This window comes from Bactrocera oleae, chromosome 2 (genome assembly GCF_042242935.1).
Source record: "Bactrocera oleae isolate idBacOlea1 chromosome 2, idBacOlea1, whole genome shotgun sequence".
Classification (NCBI taxonomy): Eukaryota; Metazoa; Arthropoda; class Insecta; order Diptera; family Tephritidae; genus Bactrocera; species Bactrocera oleae.
The window spans coordinates 57,639,103-57,653,569 of record NC_091536.1 but is presented as its reverse complement, the minus strand read 5'-3'; the positions used below and the strand labels follow the sequence as shown (position 1 = coordinate 57,653,569).

At 33.9% G+C, this 14,467-nt stretch overlaps 1 protein-coding gene across 3 annotated transcripts in view; it reads left to right on the top strand.

The window, feature by feature from the left end:
* Positions 1-11,642, top strand: part of TkR99D (Tachykinin-like receptor at 99D) — a 56,168-nt gene extending 44,526 nt beyond the window's left edge. For 2 of the 3 annotated variants that reach the window (XM_036357765.2, XM_036357764.2), the window contains exons 4-10: positions 1,561-1,735; positions 1,947-2,159; positions 3,308-3,458; positions 4,011-4,207; positions 6,248-6,387; positions 6,601-6,699; positions 9,097-11,642. In XM_036357765.2, coding sequence (XP_036213658.2) covers positions 1,561-1,735; positions 1,947-2,159; positions 3,308-3,458; positions 4,011-4,207; positions 6,248-6,387; positions 6,601-6,699; positions 9,097-9,512 — 1,391 coding nt within the window. In that variant the 3' untranslated portion in view covers positions 9,513-11,642. The remainder of the gene's footprint in view (positions 1-1,560; positions 1,736-1,946; positions 2,160-3,307; positions 3,459-4,010; positions 4,208-6,247; positions 6,388-6,600; positions 6,700-9,096) is intronic. The other variant, XM_036357767.2, reaches the window with a different exon arrangement.
* Positions 11,643-14,467: the final 2,825 nt, after the last annotated feature.

The following is a 14,467-nucleotide window of genomic DNA, read 5'->3' as shown; positions in this document are numbered from 1 at the left end:
ATATACCTACGTCCACAATTGTTGGAAAAAGTCGTAGAAAATTGGAAATCCAGATTGACTACATCCGAGCCAGCCGTGGCGGTCATATGCCACAAATCATATTAAAATGTAATGCCACAAGATTATCTTTCGGAAAAATAAAATTCATGTCAATCGAATAATCCATCGTTGTTTTATTGCAATTTAATATTCTATACCTCTAAAAAAACACCCTTTACAATCTCCGTTGCTCATAACATACGACATGGTATACTACATGAGTACAGTGAATTTGATGCACAAACTACGTATAGCTTTTAAAAGAATGTTTATATGAAAAAAAAACCTTTTTTGTGAAGCGGGAAATTTTGTGTTGGAGTATCACTTTTTCAAAGTTATAGATTTATTTGGTATGGAGATAAAATCTTAATTACACGGTTTAAATTGAAAATGAAGAAACTGTTTTTGTTTGATTCTTGTTTAGGGCAACAACTATAACTTTAGGGGACGTTTGCAAAAAAACAAGCAACGTTTAATATAACGGGCACCTTAATACTTGTATATAAGTACTTGCGCGAGATTGCCGAAACCAGCTCTATGTATATACATATGTATTCGATTCATAGTGTTAAGAAAAGGTATAAAGAGATCCCGCTTATTTATTTATTAAATATAGCCATATTTCAGGAATACTATATGTGCTCTATTTTTTCTATTGGTTATTCAAATATTCTTTCAATGAATATGAACTGAGTCTGATGAAAAACAAATGCAAAGTGGCTGGTTACCGTATGTCCTTGACCATAATTAAAAGCTGACAATAGATTGGGAATTATATAAACTAACTACTAAAGCAGGTTAGTTGAGTTATTTCCGAAATAATAAATTTTCATCTAAATATGGACATTCTACTTAAATTTAACGTTTCATTCATTCTTGTTTAGAGAGTTAGCGGACTTACAGTAGTTTCGAACACATAGCTATATAAGGCGTAGGTGTATTTATGGCTCAATTTCACCTGTTTAAAAACATTACAGTTGAAAATGCTTTAAGTTATTTAAATTGCATCACTAAACCTTTAATAGTAATTTGTCTGCAATAGCATGTCTTTTGCAATTTTACTGTGATTTTAGTATAAATATTACAAGGCTTTTTCACTATTACGTCTATTTCGTGTGAACAAATCACCATAAACTGAGTTTGAAGGTGTATATTCATGTAAAATTATTCATCGCAAAAATTGATTATCCCTACTCGCATATATAACATGCCTACACTTATAGCAGCGAGGTAAAAATGAGAACGGAAAGACCGCCAAACACGCGAAAGTTAGATGAATGTAAATAGATATGAAACTTTAATGTCATTAGCAAGTTACATGTAATCGAAGACGTACTTGTATATTATATACGGTTTTTGAAATTCATAATATTATTTAGAAAAATTACGCCGCAAAGCACTTCAAAATAATAATGGTTGACCGCTCTCTAATCAATTACTCAAAAATTCCTTAATGATGTTCCCCTTTTAAGGCACTTCAATTAACTCAGTAATCCTTTACTATCCACACTCTCTTCTCAGTGAATCTCTCCATCGCGGATGCCATGGTATCCAGTCTCAACGTGACGTTCAATTATATTTACATGCTGGACAACGATTGGCCTTTCGGTGAACTATATTGCAAAATATCGCAATTTATAGCAACGCTGAGCATAAGCGCTTCAGTGTTTACACTAATGGCGATATCCATCGACAGGTGAGATGAATAAACCTCAGCGAAGGACTGCAGCAGTAACGCTAAAGTCTGATGCAAATAAAATTAAATATTTCACCCCTCCATTGAATACATATATCATATAAACATGCAAGGACAACACATTGGGTGCCAACATTTTGCAACTGAAACCCATCACTTTTCCTAGCTGTGACTCCCTTTCTCGTGTTCTCTAACACTCACCTCCTTTCAGATATGTTGCCATCATGAAGCCACTGGAACCGCGTATGAGTAAGCGGTGTAATCTGGGCATCGCCTCGTTCATTTGGATAGCGTCAATTACGATATCATGCCCGATGTTGCTCTTTTTTACAACCGGCGAAGTCGAACTGAAGGATGGTACCCGAATTGTATGCTATACCGAGTGGCCTGATGGTCCTACGAATCATTCGCAACAGGAATATGTGTAAGTATGGTATATGTTGCGTTATAAAGAATGATCGAATAATAGCATGGATTTTGGGGGAAATGTTTCAACACGTGTTTTTGACACTAAACTTTGTGTTAAAATATAAGCGAATTACACATAGATATGTTTACCACACATAGGGGGACGGTTAAATAAGTACTTAGAATGATCAAATGCGCCATTATTACAAGAGAATTTTACTATCATATAGGTCATTCACGTAGGAGGCGAATCAGAATTGTAGTTTTGTTTTGATCGGGTGTTAAAGTGAGTGTGTTCATATTTTAAAAACATAGAAAAAGGAAATATCGGTCGGGGTTTCTCTTGTTTTTAGAAGAGATATCTCGAAGTGAAACCAATGAGCGCTAGAATGCGCAATAAAATGACTAATCTCCTTCAATGGTGACGGTAAAAGTGTTTGACGCTGTTTAAGTGCAACTAAACATGGATCCACAGGTACACACCAGAGGATAAGGAACAGTTGAAACAGAGGACCCGGCGAGCATGCTCCGAATAAACCACCTATGGCAGAGCCAAACGGTCACATTCGACTCTACTACCTCTGATGAGATTTCAGTCTAATAAGGAGGTTATCTACGTCACAGGGCCTACTTTGAAAACCTCCAAAAAATTTCTAACAAGAATGTCGAGCTAAAGGAACCGTTTTAAAAAAAAAAAAAATTTTTTTTTAAAGAGTGCCTCGTATTTTTTCTTTTATCGTAAATTAATAAATCTTTAGTTGTTTTATTTGACACAAAATTAAAGTAGTGCCAGTACAGACTGGAAGAGACGTTACCAATTCTTAGTCAAGCGAATATATTTTGACAATAAATATATATATAATTATAAACTCCTCTAAGGTGCCATGCCTAAGGTGATGCCTTGAAAGAGAACAAAACAGAGAGAAGAAAAGCAATGCCCTTACGAGTGCATAAATAAATAGCCAAGCAATTTTTCAAATTCCCAACCGACATTTTGTATTAGCTATTTATTTAACTACGAGTATACTTAATTTCCCAAAGCAATAATAAATTTATTTGTATACAAAATTGCCCAAACATAAATTAAGGGTCGCTATAAATTTTGGAAATAAGGTTATACTATATTCTCGCTCATTTTATTTTGCTCTTTTACATTTTTTACAGTTATAATATCGTTTTTATGATTCTCACGTATATACTGCCCATCATTTCTATGACGGTCACTTATTCACGAGTTGGCATTGAACTTTGGGGATCAAAGACAATCGGAGAGTATACGCCTAGACAGGTGGAGAATGTTCGGAGCAAGCGTAGGGTAAGTACAAGTCCTTAAATATGAGAAATATTTCTACAGCAGGCAGGCTGAAAAGTGGGTATCATTTTAAATAAAAGTAAAGTTTTTTATCAAAACAATCCTCAGGTTCGGTGTTTTTTGCCTCGAATATTTTCATTAACAAGATGGATTTCATTAGGATTTCAAGATGATGAGTACGAACTATAAGATCGCATTTCTTTTTGATTGAGCAGAGAGCATTTAAATCACTTTTTGGTAGACAACTTTATTTGGTCGTATTCCACAGAGAGTAACTAAATAATTCAGTAATATTGTAGTTCGTCGACTTCAACTGCGCCAAATCCGGCAATGGAAAGCATCAGAAGTCGCCGTATATCTCGAATACCCATTATATTGCCAGCCTTCATATACATACATATACAACTATCTAATTATCTACAAAATTTTGTAAGGTTTTGAGTTAATGATATGTTTGATATTTACCATACATTGAATGTATATTTCTATCTGCTTACACTGAAATTGATTGCCATTCTATCATTTATCAATTATTTTGAATTCTCGCCCTTGCAGGTGGTGAAAATGATGATGGTTGTGGTGCTGATATTTGCCGTTTGTTGGTTGCCTTTTCACATTTATTTCATAGTCACATCATGTTATCCGGCGCTGACACAGACTCCTTTCATTCAGGAAGTCTATTTAGGCATCTATTGGCTAGCCATGAGTAACTCCATGTATAATCCAATTATTTACTGCTGGATGAACTCAAGGTAAGTATATTCAAGATTACAAATGCCAGTCCTGCAGTTGACACGTTTTTATTCAAAAGGGGTGAGTGACATTCACATAAAAAAGTTTTCCTCGCTTGGCAGTGCAGGATAGATGTGAAATTTTCAATTTATGCAATTTTTTACAATATTCACAGTATACAATACATACGTATAATAGAAAGGCTTTCCGGGTAAATTGCATAAACCTCGGTCTTGTACATAAACTTTGCTGCAAGCTAGTAATTGATTTTCCTCAAAAATGAAGGTTTTGAAGTACAAGCTAACAAACTTTGCTTATTTGGTTGAGAAATTTTATTAACTGAGCAAAGTATTTGGAGCCTACCGCATTCTACATTTTGTGCTGAAGTAAAAAGTAAGGGTTATTTCGATAATCGAAGGAATACTAAGAGCTCAATTCAAAGAGAAGAATTTATAATAACAATAGAATACCTATTATCTTGCATGCAAAAGCACTATTGTTTAACTCCATTATAGTTTTATACTTACGCTTAGAGCTATTGGTCTATCCGCTCATTCCATTCTATGCAACTATTTTTCCATCTGTAGCACAGGCGATGTTTTTGTTGAACAGGTTTATTTCAGCTGATTTACTAAATTATGCATATATATGTACAATATATACAAATATATGTATGTATGAATGTATAAGGTCCCTTCTACAGATTCGTACTTTGCAAGCTTTACTCACTGTAAATATGTAATCCCGTGGCCAGTCCATTGTTCTCATATATTTTTATCACTACGAAACTTCTACTTCTTGTTACTGAATTACCGCATATATTTGTAGTGCTAATCATGGTCTAAAGGTACTTTTAAGACTGAAAATAATATTTGTTGTTCACTATTGAATTTTGGAGGTTGACTTACTATTCCAACATCGTTAGATTCTCTATAAAAATTGTGTTTAGAAATTCTAAAATTCTACACAAAGTGTGCATATGTCTTCTGATCGTCTTACTAAAATTTTAATTCCTAATTGCTATGTCTCAAAGCTTTAAGTAACTTTAACTAAACATTTTGTTACATCCATAAATACTTTTTATTTGACAAACTTGTTGTACCCAGCATTTAACCATTTAATGCTTCGTTCGTTACGACTTTAACTAATACTAACTACTTAATGAAAAAGTTAAAGAAAATATTCGGAACTGAACCTTTGAAATAATATCGCCTAAATCTTAGATAAGCACAAACAAATGAGATCGGAATTCAGGTATTCACAATTTTGTGTCAAAGTGTTGATTAGAGTAGTTCGTAAAAGAAGTCCGTTTTCAGCGAAAATTTATTGTAATTGTACTTGTATAATAAAGAAATGTTGAGTTAGGAAAATCTTTGATGAAATTTACTCAGGAATTAGTGATCAAACCCCAAGTATTCGGAAAGTCTTCGTGGTTTCATTCACAAAACATAACATTATTATAAATAGTTATGACTACTTATACTATATGGACTTTCATAAAAGAGTAGTTATATATGTATCTCCAGAGCTCTTTTGAGTAAAAGGCAATAGAGGAAGACTTGGATAGACTAATTTCGGTAAGCATTATATCATCGAAAAGCCGAAAATAATTGCATTAGTATTATATAATGAGATATAGTCCTGCCCATACATTTAGTTTGCGGTAATTGCCGTGTACTAATCCTTTTGGGTAATTGTGCGCAGCAGCATGTTTCAATCTATTACCAGTATTCTGGTTGTGGTAATGACATTTATGCACAGCCACAAATTTGGTAGAATTTATTTAAGTGCATTATGTGCCGCAGCTGATGGAATAAACTTAAGAATGAATGAAAATAAGCACTCAAACATACCATAGTGTCCCTGCTCGCACTTAAGCTGATGTACCCAACGGCTCGCTTACTCATGAAGCTGAATCCGCTGCTTTGTACAGGGTAGCCGTAAAGCAGCATCTTGAAATAATAGCTGAGCCGTCACCTTCAGATGCAAGCTCAGTAGTGATGCATCGACATAAGTAACAGCGCACTCTGGGATTTATTAAACACTGTTTTTTTTAACAGATTCCGTTACGGCTTCAAGCGGTTCTTCCGCTGGTGCCCGTTTGTTAAAGTCGGGGCTGAATCTTTAAATCGGCGTGACAATATGACTTCGCGATACTCATGCTCAGGTTCACCGGATCATAATCGCATCAAGAGAAATGGTAAGTGCTATATATTGATATGTATTAATTAAATTTTCAAGCTTAATGTTAATTTAGAATGTTAATCGAAATTTCGTAATCACTTTTTCATTTGAATCTTCTTTCCCGAAACCATCACACATTTCTCATGTCACGTCACTTTTGTCTAATATTCATCCATTTGTCAACAATGTGACTTAATTTTAACTCACCTCCCTATTGGATCATTCCCAGTCAATTCATCCTTTTGTGTGTCTCTTCCAGATACACAGCGCTCATTTTTATACACCTGTCCGGGCTCGCCAAAAAAGCATCGAGTGGCCTCACATTATGGTAAGTAAATGAATTATGGTACTTAATAAACTTTAAGTAAATAACGAGCAGAAGCTTTTACTTGCTGTGAACCCATGGTAACAGTCTTTACATTACTTACTTTACTCTTTACTGTCGTAGACACCGCTTACGCGGTTATAGCCTAGTTAACAACAGCACGCCTTTCGTTTCTGCTTTGGCGCCAATTGGAGATATTAAGTGCAACCGGAGTGGAGTTCATCTGGACAACATGGCCTTGCCAGCGTAGCCGCTGTCTCTTCTCTGAACATCGACTGCAGTATTCGTGCAGTCAATGCGCAAAGAACCATAAATATTACAACAGTCTTTAAGTGGTTAAAAATCTTGAACCGTTCTCAAATCTTTTGTGGACCGTCGCATACGTTTGCGGTATTCCGATCGCTATCAGTAGTTTCATAATAATTAATAATAATTTTCTCCACCTTCCCCTAATTAATATTTTAGCAAGAGCAAGTCTAAATAAGTTTAGTAATTAAATTGTTGGATGTCATTAACATCAGTTGTAGTAAACATTTATAATCGCGCCAATTAGTCTAAAGAGCATTACTTCAAATACTGATTGTTGTTGTAGTCGTTAGCGAAATGCTCTCTTCATTTGTTATTTAGCAGCATCGGAAACAACAGAAGCACCGCCTCATTTTTTATTAGCGCATTGTAACCAAAACCAGTTGATACCAATTAATGGACATTTTATGTTAATTTAATGAAGTACTTACCAAAAACAGGAACAATAAAGATCACACATGAGCCTGAAATTAAACTTATTTCGAATTAATTTAAAAACCTAACATCATCTGACATTTATGTTAATTGTCCATTAACTTTTCCATCCCCACATGAAGTAAGTTTTTCTTATATCCTGCCAAAAATGTACCAATCAGCTTCAACATCCAATAAAAAAGAAACAAAGTTTTATCGCTTGAACTCCTAGTAATTCCGCAATTCCTCCACAATGCATGAGTGTGGTGTGTGTGTGAGATTTATCTGCTGCCAACAACATGTCACCATTGGATTTATAACACCAACTAAGGCTGTCTAATGTTGAGCCACTGCCCATTCTTGTCATGTACAAGCAGCTTCGAGTGACTGCCAACACTGGGCGGTTTTTAATCTTTTTTGTTTTACGACGAAAGCCTCTGGCTAGCCAGTTGGATTAGAAATGACTACACAGTTGGCAACAGTGTTACACCATTCACTATCCTTGCAGGAAATATATTGAAATTTAGTTCATACCCAACATATGTACATATAATAAGTACAATAGAGTATTGTAGTTTTGTAACTACAAGGTGCGTTCCAAAGTAAACAGGACTTTTAAAAAAAAATACAGAACAAATGGTTTTATCGGCAAAATCAATTAATCAATTAATAAAAAAATTTTAAAACATCTATATATTTATAACTAAGAGAGATAGGTATATGTGCTTATATATGAGGGCGGTGCGATAGATATTTAGCTTAAAATTTTATTAATTTAATAGTGTGAGACGCTGACTTTTCAAACCCCCTAACGAATACGCCTTCTGAAACAGTATTTATAGCTGCGCTGATAACACTGTCATTTGACAGAAGAGCACGCTTTTTTACCAAGTTATGCCACTTTGTCTGCATCAGTCCTTTAATGTGGCAGAGTAGAGCTCTGTGACCATTTTACCCTTACTCAGTTAGTCGATGTAAATCACAACTCGTGAATCTCAGAAAATGGTAGACATCACCTATAATTGTCACGATAAAATTTCTAATCTAATTATTCATGCAGATTATAATGTAGTAGGCATTCTATGCTAACTAGCGCACCTTCAATCTTCACCTTATCCTCCGTGGTAGCCGTTTTCGAGGCACCTAGGTGAAGCTGTTAAAAAACTGCCACCCCTAAAAACCAATATTCATCCAAATTTAGTTCATAACACTTTAATTATAAAATTTTGACACTGGACTCATGTTCTTTTTGTAAGAGAACAAAGTTTACGACATGAATATTTTATGGATACAACGGAACTCTTTTATATCAAAACATACTAAAAAGTTTAAAAAGTCCCTTTAATTATGTGATTATTTTGCAATTTTGTATTAGCGCATGGATCTATATATTTTCACGCTCCATCCCTCATTTTTATTGATGTCTTGGGGAGTATCACGAAAACGGTGAAAACTTGCTGATGCTTTTGATGGAAAGTGTGAACCTTTTCTCTGAACAATGCTAATTGTTAGGCGATATCAAAATTCAAACTAGCTTAAACCTCTTTCACAGTTTCTCCACGTACAAAGCCCTTTTTATGTACATACAAGTTTAGATATTATATTTGCATAGAGCTTATTTGGTTTTTACTATTTCCTCCCATCCATTGCTGTATGCCATTTACTACTTGCTATTTTCAGGTGTGTTACGTAATTCCACAGTAGTATCCCATCGAGATCCTATGCGACAGTCAGCGGCAATTGGCACCAACAACACCAGCGCATATCATCAACGCTTCACCATTAGTCACTGCGGCAATAGTCACGAGCTGACATCGCTGACGTCGTTAAGCGGCTCACCGGGTGCGGGACAATATGGATTCGTAATGAAAGCTGAGCCCATCAAAGTGGCGCTGCGAAATGGCAGCGCACAACAAGTGTCGTTGCCATTGTGGCCAGCGACAGTTGAAACAACCGACACCGAAGCATGTACAACAACACCGCCGCCATCCACACTTGGCGCTGGCGAAGTCAGAGGCTTTGAAGATAGTCGTGTTGATGATGCTGGTAGTGGTATGTGCCGTGTGGAAGAGACAAACGTACGTGCTGCATCCTGACAGTATGAACACACACGCAGCAACAACAGCGACAATGATAGTGTAAAAGTAGTTGAGGAGCGTGACAAGTGCAGCAATGGTCTAGAAGACGGTGTGGAATATAAAAATGTCAACGGTAGTACAAAAGCCTATGATATTAGCAACAGCAGCAGTAACAACAATAACAACAAACGTCGTGCGACAGATACCACAGTAACAAAGACAACAAAGCCCACAACAACTGCATTGCTGTCGACCAACACGCCACGTGGCATTTTTGTTTCGTCTACGACAGATGATAAAACATGGCTGTAAATTAACTGTATCAGAGATGGTTTAGAAAAACATATGCTTGGCTGACGCAACCCAGAAGATGACCAGAATAAAAAACAACAAGGCTGTTTTGCCTCGTGATTATAGTTGACACAGGAAAGTGTGTTTCATGCAACACCTGGTAGATGAAAAGAAAACGATGACGATTGACACATCTAATTTTAGAAATTTAATATTAATAAGAAGAAAGAGGGAGAGAGAGAGAGATCTGTTGCTACAAATTTAAACGACAATTCCACTCTCGACCTACATAAATGCAGACAATGTGATTTTTCAGAGGCGTTATAACCTCAAAATATTTATGATGAAACATTAAACCCAAACTCAATGTTTGAACTGCGTATCATTTTATATAATATATTAGCTGAAATTCATGGTTAGACCACGTATCTTAAGCGGCTGAGTGCAATTTAACTACAGAAAAAAAATGAATGTTATTTAGAAACCCGTATATATGTCCTCACAAAAAACCAAAAAAAAAAACAAGAAATAAAAAACAGTATAAAAAACGCAATATCAGCACCAGGACTAAGTCATAACAGCCTTAAAGTGCTATATGTAGATAAGGAAATCATGGAATAAAATTTATAAATTTAAGCTTAGCGTTTCACTATTAAGCATTGCACTCATATAAGTTAAAAAATTCATTAACAATGTGTAAAATATGAGAAAACTTACTTAAAATCAACTACACTTTATCTTTGACGCAAGGGGATTCACGAAAGTTCAATAACTAAATAATATACACAAGTATATGTCCATATGCATACGTCAACAAGTAAGAAACCTGATAATTAGCTTTTGCCTTTGCGAACTTCGCTATTAAGAAATATTTTTTTTTTTTTTTGGTATAAAACGTGTGTTAAAGAGTGCAAATTATGTCATAATTTTACCTTTCATTCTAACACATTTGAAGTATTTGCTTCGTTTCTCTACATTAAGAAAAAGTCTTCTCTCAATTAATGACTTATGTTAGTTCATTTTCCAATAGTTTTATAATCATTTGATGAATTTAGTTCTGTAGTTAAACGTTTTTAGATATCGATAATCTTCAGACTCTTAACTCTCATTCTTAGGTGCAAAACGAAAATAACTCACGTTCTTCGCCCTCGTGCCTCGCAATGAGATTAATTAAATTACATAAATATATGTTCAACCTGATTATTGTTTTGCTACCGACATATGACCTATTGGACATACAACCTTCATAGTCAAGCACAACATTGAAATTTTTATTACTAAAAATTTAAAGATTTTATAATTTCGGCGAAGACCATTGCCAAGTTGTATCGTTATACCGGAAACCCAATTATAGCAGTATCGAATCTAGTGCAGTACCACAAATTTAGAAAAATGTGTTTCCACTTCAGCAAACCCCCCTCTATACCTACTTTGATAGCAGAAGAATATGTAATATAAAATATTTTTCAAAACAGGACTGAAAAAGTTATATTCTTTATTATCATGCTCTTCTTAATTTGCGAAAAAAATAAAAAGGACCGTAATACTCCTTAAAAATATTTAAGTGACGTAATTTTTCGTTCCTAAAAAAAACTAAAACTAAATCCATTAAAAATTGTGTGAATAGACACACTCTTATTACCATGTTAGTATTGTCTCTGTCTTAAAATATAAATTATTGCCGCTGAGAAAGTCGAATTTTCTGTACAAAACATTAAACCTACGCTTGTTACCAAAATATTTACCACTTTATTGAACTTTTTGTTGTTGTTATTGTTGTTGTAGCGGCAGAATTCTGCCGAGTTAACAGTCCTTGCCCGGATAAAATCCGAGTCCGTTCCGGCTACGTAGACCCGACTGTCGTGGGAACTTTTTCTTAAACACTCGTTGCTGACAAAAATAAAATAAAATGCAAGTATTTTATATATTACATCTTTTAATATTATCTAAAAATTATTTATATTTAAATACAGTAAATAAAATATATAACTACGTTAAATAAGCGAATGAATTAAAATATCCAGTAAATTAAATTATATGTGAGGTTATATCAAATCTAACATTACAAGCTATTCCAAAACATGGAGTTTTGTGCACATCAGATATATACAAATGGTAAGAATAACCTAAAAATTTAATTAAAAAGAATGAAAAATATAAGTTAAGGCTAGTGCGTAAATTTCATAGAGAATATTTGTTACCATTAATTGTTGAAAACACTGTATGTACGCTCCTCTGCACACCACTTTGTATATGGTATAGATATTTACTGATAAGGGTTGACTTGATAGCCTTTAATGAAAATTGTGATTGTTGTTATTGGTATGTAGAAAAATTCGATATTTTAAACAGAGAAAAAAACTAAATATAATATGTTTACATATGTACTCGTATATAAATATATGTGTTTTTGACTATTGACCATGTGGGAATGTATATTTATATAGGTATACAGATGTATTTGGAGCATGCAATAAGAATAAACTATTAAATTGAAATATTTTTATGTATACGTACGTAGATGTTAACACATTTCTACATAAAACAACAAAGTTTATTGTTAAAACTGTAAAATAATTATTGATGTTGCACTGAACACATTGAAGAGTTTAATAACTATTTAAGTATTAAGTTGTAATTTTAATTATACTCTTGGTAATCTTTTAAAAGCATTTCACTAACTTTCTTGTTATCATATACATATACATGGATGAAAAATCGTTTATAATGAAATTAAACTATTTTGATAAAACTAACTCAAGTTGATTTAAAATAAAAATGAAATATGTATATCCTACCTACATTATTGTATAAATTACTTGTAATTAAATTTATTTTAGATAAGAAATACATGAACGCTTAACTGTACATTCGTCCTTGATTTTCTTTTTGCTCTGCTAAATTGGAAGGGATTGACCAACCATGGATAGATGTTTTGTAGGATAAGGTAACAAATACATCAAACACCAATAAAAATGTGTCGCAAAAACAAACTCTCGAAAATTCAAATTATCGCTATCAGATGTTTCAAAATAAAATAAAGAAACACTATAAACTGTAAATTCAACTAATGGGTAAACCAAAGTACAAAGTCGGTAATACTTTGTGAAGAAGTTACCACCTGTTAAATTTTTTGTTTTGAAATAATTATCAATTACGTATTCAGAGCTCAACGGGTTTCAAAACTATTTTTTGGATTTATTTTGGAGAAAAGTTGGCACTTATTTGAAACATTTAACATTTTGAGTATGGTCTTGAGCTTATATCACACTTTCCAATCTGAGCGTGGGAAAAATTGTAGGTTTAAAAATATAAAGACAATGTTAAAGGTTATTAACCATTAGACGAGAACAAGTATTTATTTAAATAAAGAAAATGATTTATAGGAATATAAAGCTTGCAAAATATTGGTGTAGTAAAAAGAAAGCCATTATTTTTGAATGAAATTAATTGCTTTATTTATTACTATTTGATCGATTTTTTCGTTAATTGGTCTACCAGAGCGTGGTGCATCTTTGACAGTATCAGAACCATAAACGCTATTCACATTTTCAGCCGCCTGACTTCAAATATAGTTATTTTCTCTTTGCTAGTGTCCATCTGGCGCCCAAGCTATTGAGTGAGTCCACAATAGCTGGTTTATGTCAAGGAGCCTCCATGTTTATATGCTACTACCAATTGGAATATACTCTCATTTCGCCACTCTGTCCAAATTAAATGGTCTAGTATAAATACTTAACCTTACCTTCCGATACGCCACTATCGCAAAAGCAATTTACTGCTATGTAACAATAGTAGACGACTCATGTTAAGATATCCTACTCCGAAAAGACGAACACTTTCCTATCAGTCAAAAAGCTGATAGCCTCCATTTTCTGTAATTCACAACTCTTATCTATATGAATTACCTGGAGAAAGGGAAAACGGTCACAGTTTTCTACTATGGCTAATAACCAAATAATTATTATCGACAAATTTTGAAAGTCTTTTCATGAATACAAGAGCGCTCAGAATGATTATGAATATTTACATTATATTCGGAAATTTGAATTTTATTATAAATAGGTAAATAGGATAAAAAATATAAAAAACCAAAGAATATTATTGTGCACCGCACACATGAAGCGTACAAAAGTTAGACTGATATTAGAAGACACCTTTGTGTCGCTCGTATGAACGCAATGACCGACTTCAAAAGAGAATGAAAAGAGTTCTCGTCTGAACGTAGCCTTAAGAACTTCTTTACAATGAGCGAAATCGGACTACGACCACGCCTACTTCCCATATAACACAATTTTGAATTTCGTCTGGTTCTTTACAGTCCATACATCAAGATCCAATGCAGATATCAGAATAAAATTTACCACCAACTGCTTTTCGTAGACAGATGGACTGACGAACAGACAGACAGTCACTCAGATTTCAACTCGTTTCGTTATCGATTTATATATATACAAACCTATATCTTACTCGATTATTTTTAGTTGATACAAACAACCGTTAGGTGAACAACATGTTGCAAGAGTATAAAAATCTTGCAACAGAATTAACCATTAATTATTCAACGAAATCGTAAATAACTTAAAATCAAATTTGGTATATTCTTGGCTTGTATTGAAGGCCCAAAGTTAAACTTAGTTTTATTGCTATATTTTACTTCGCGTCAGCTAAATTATATTAAA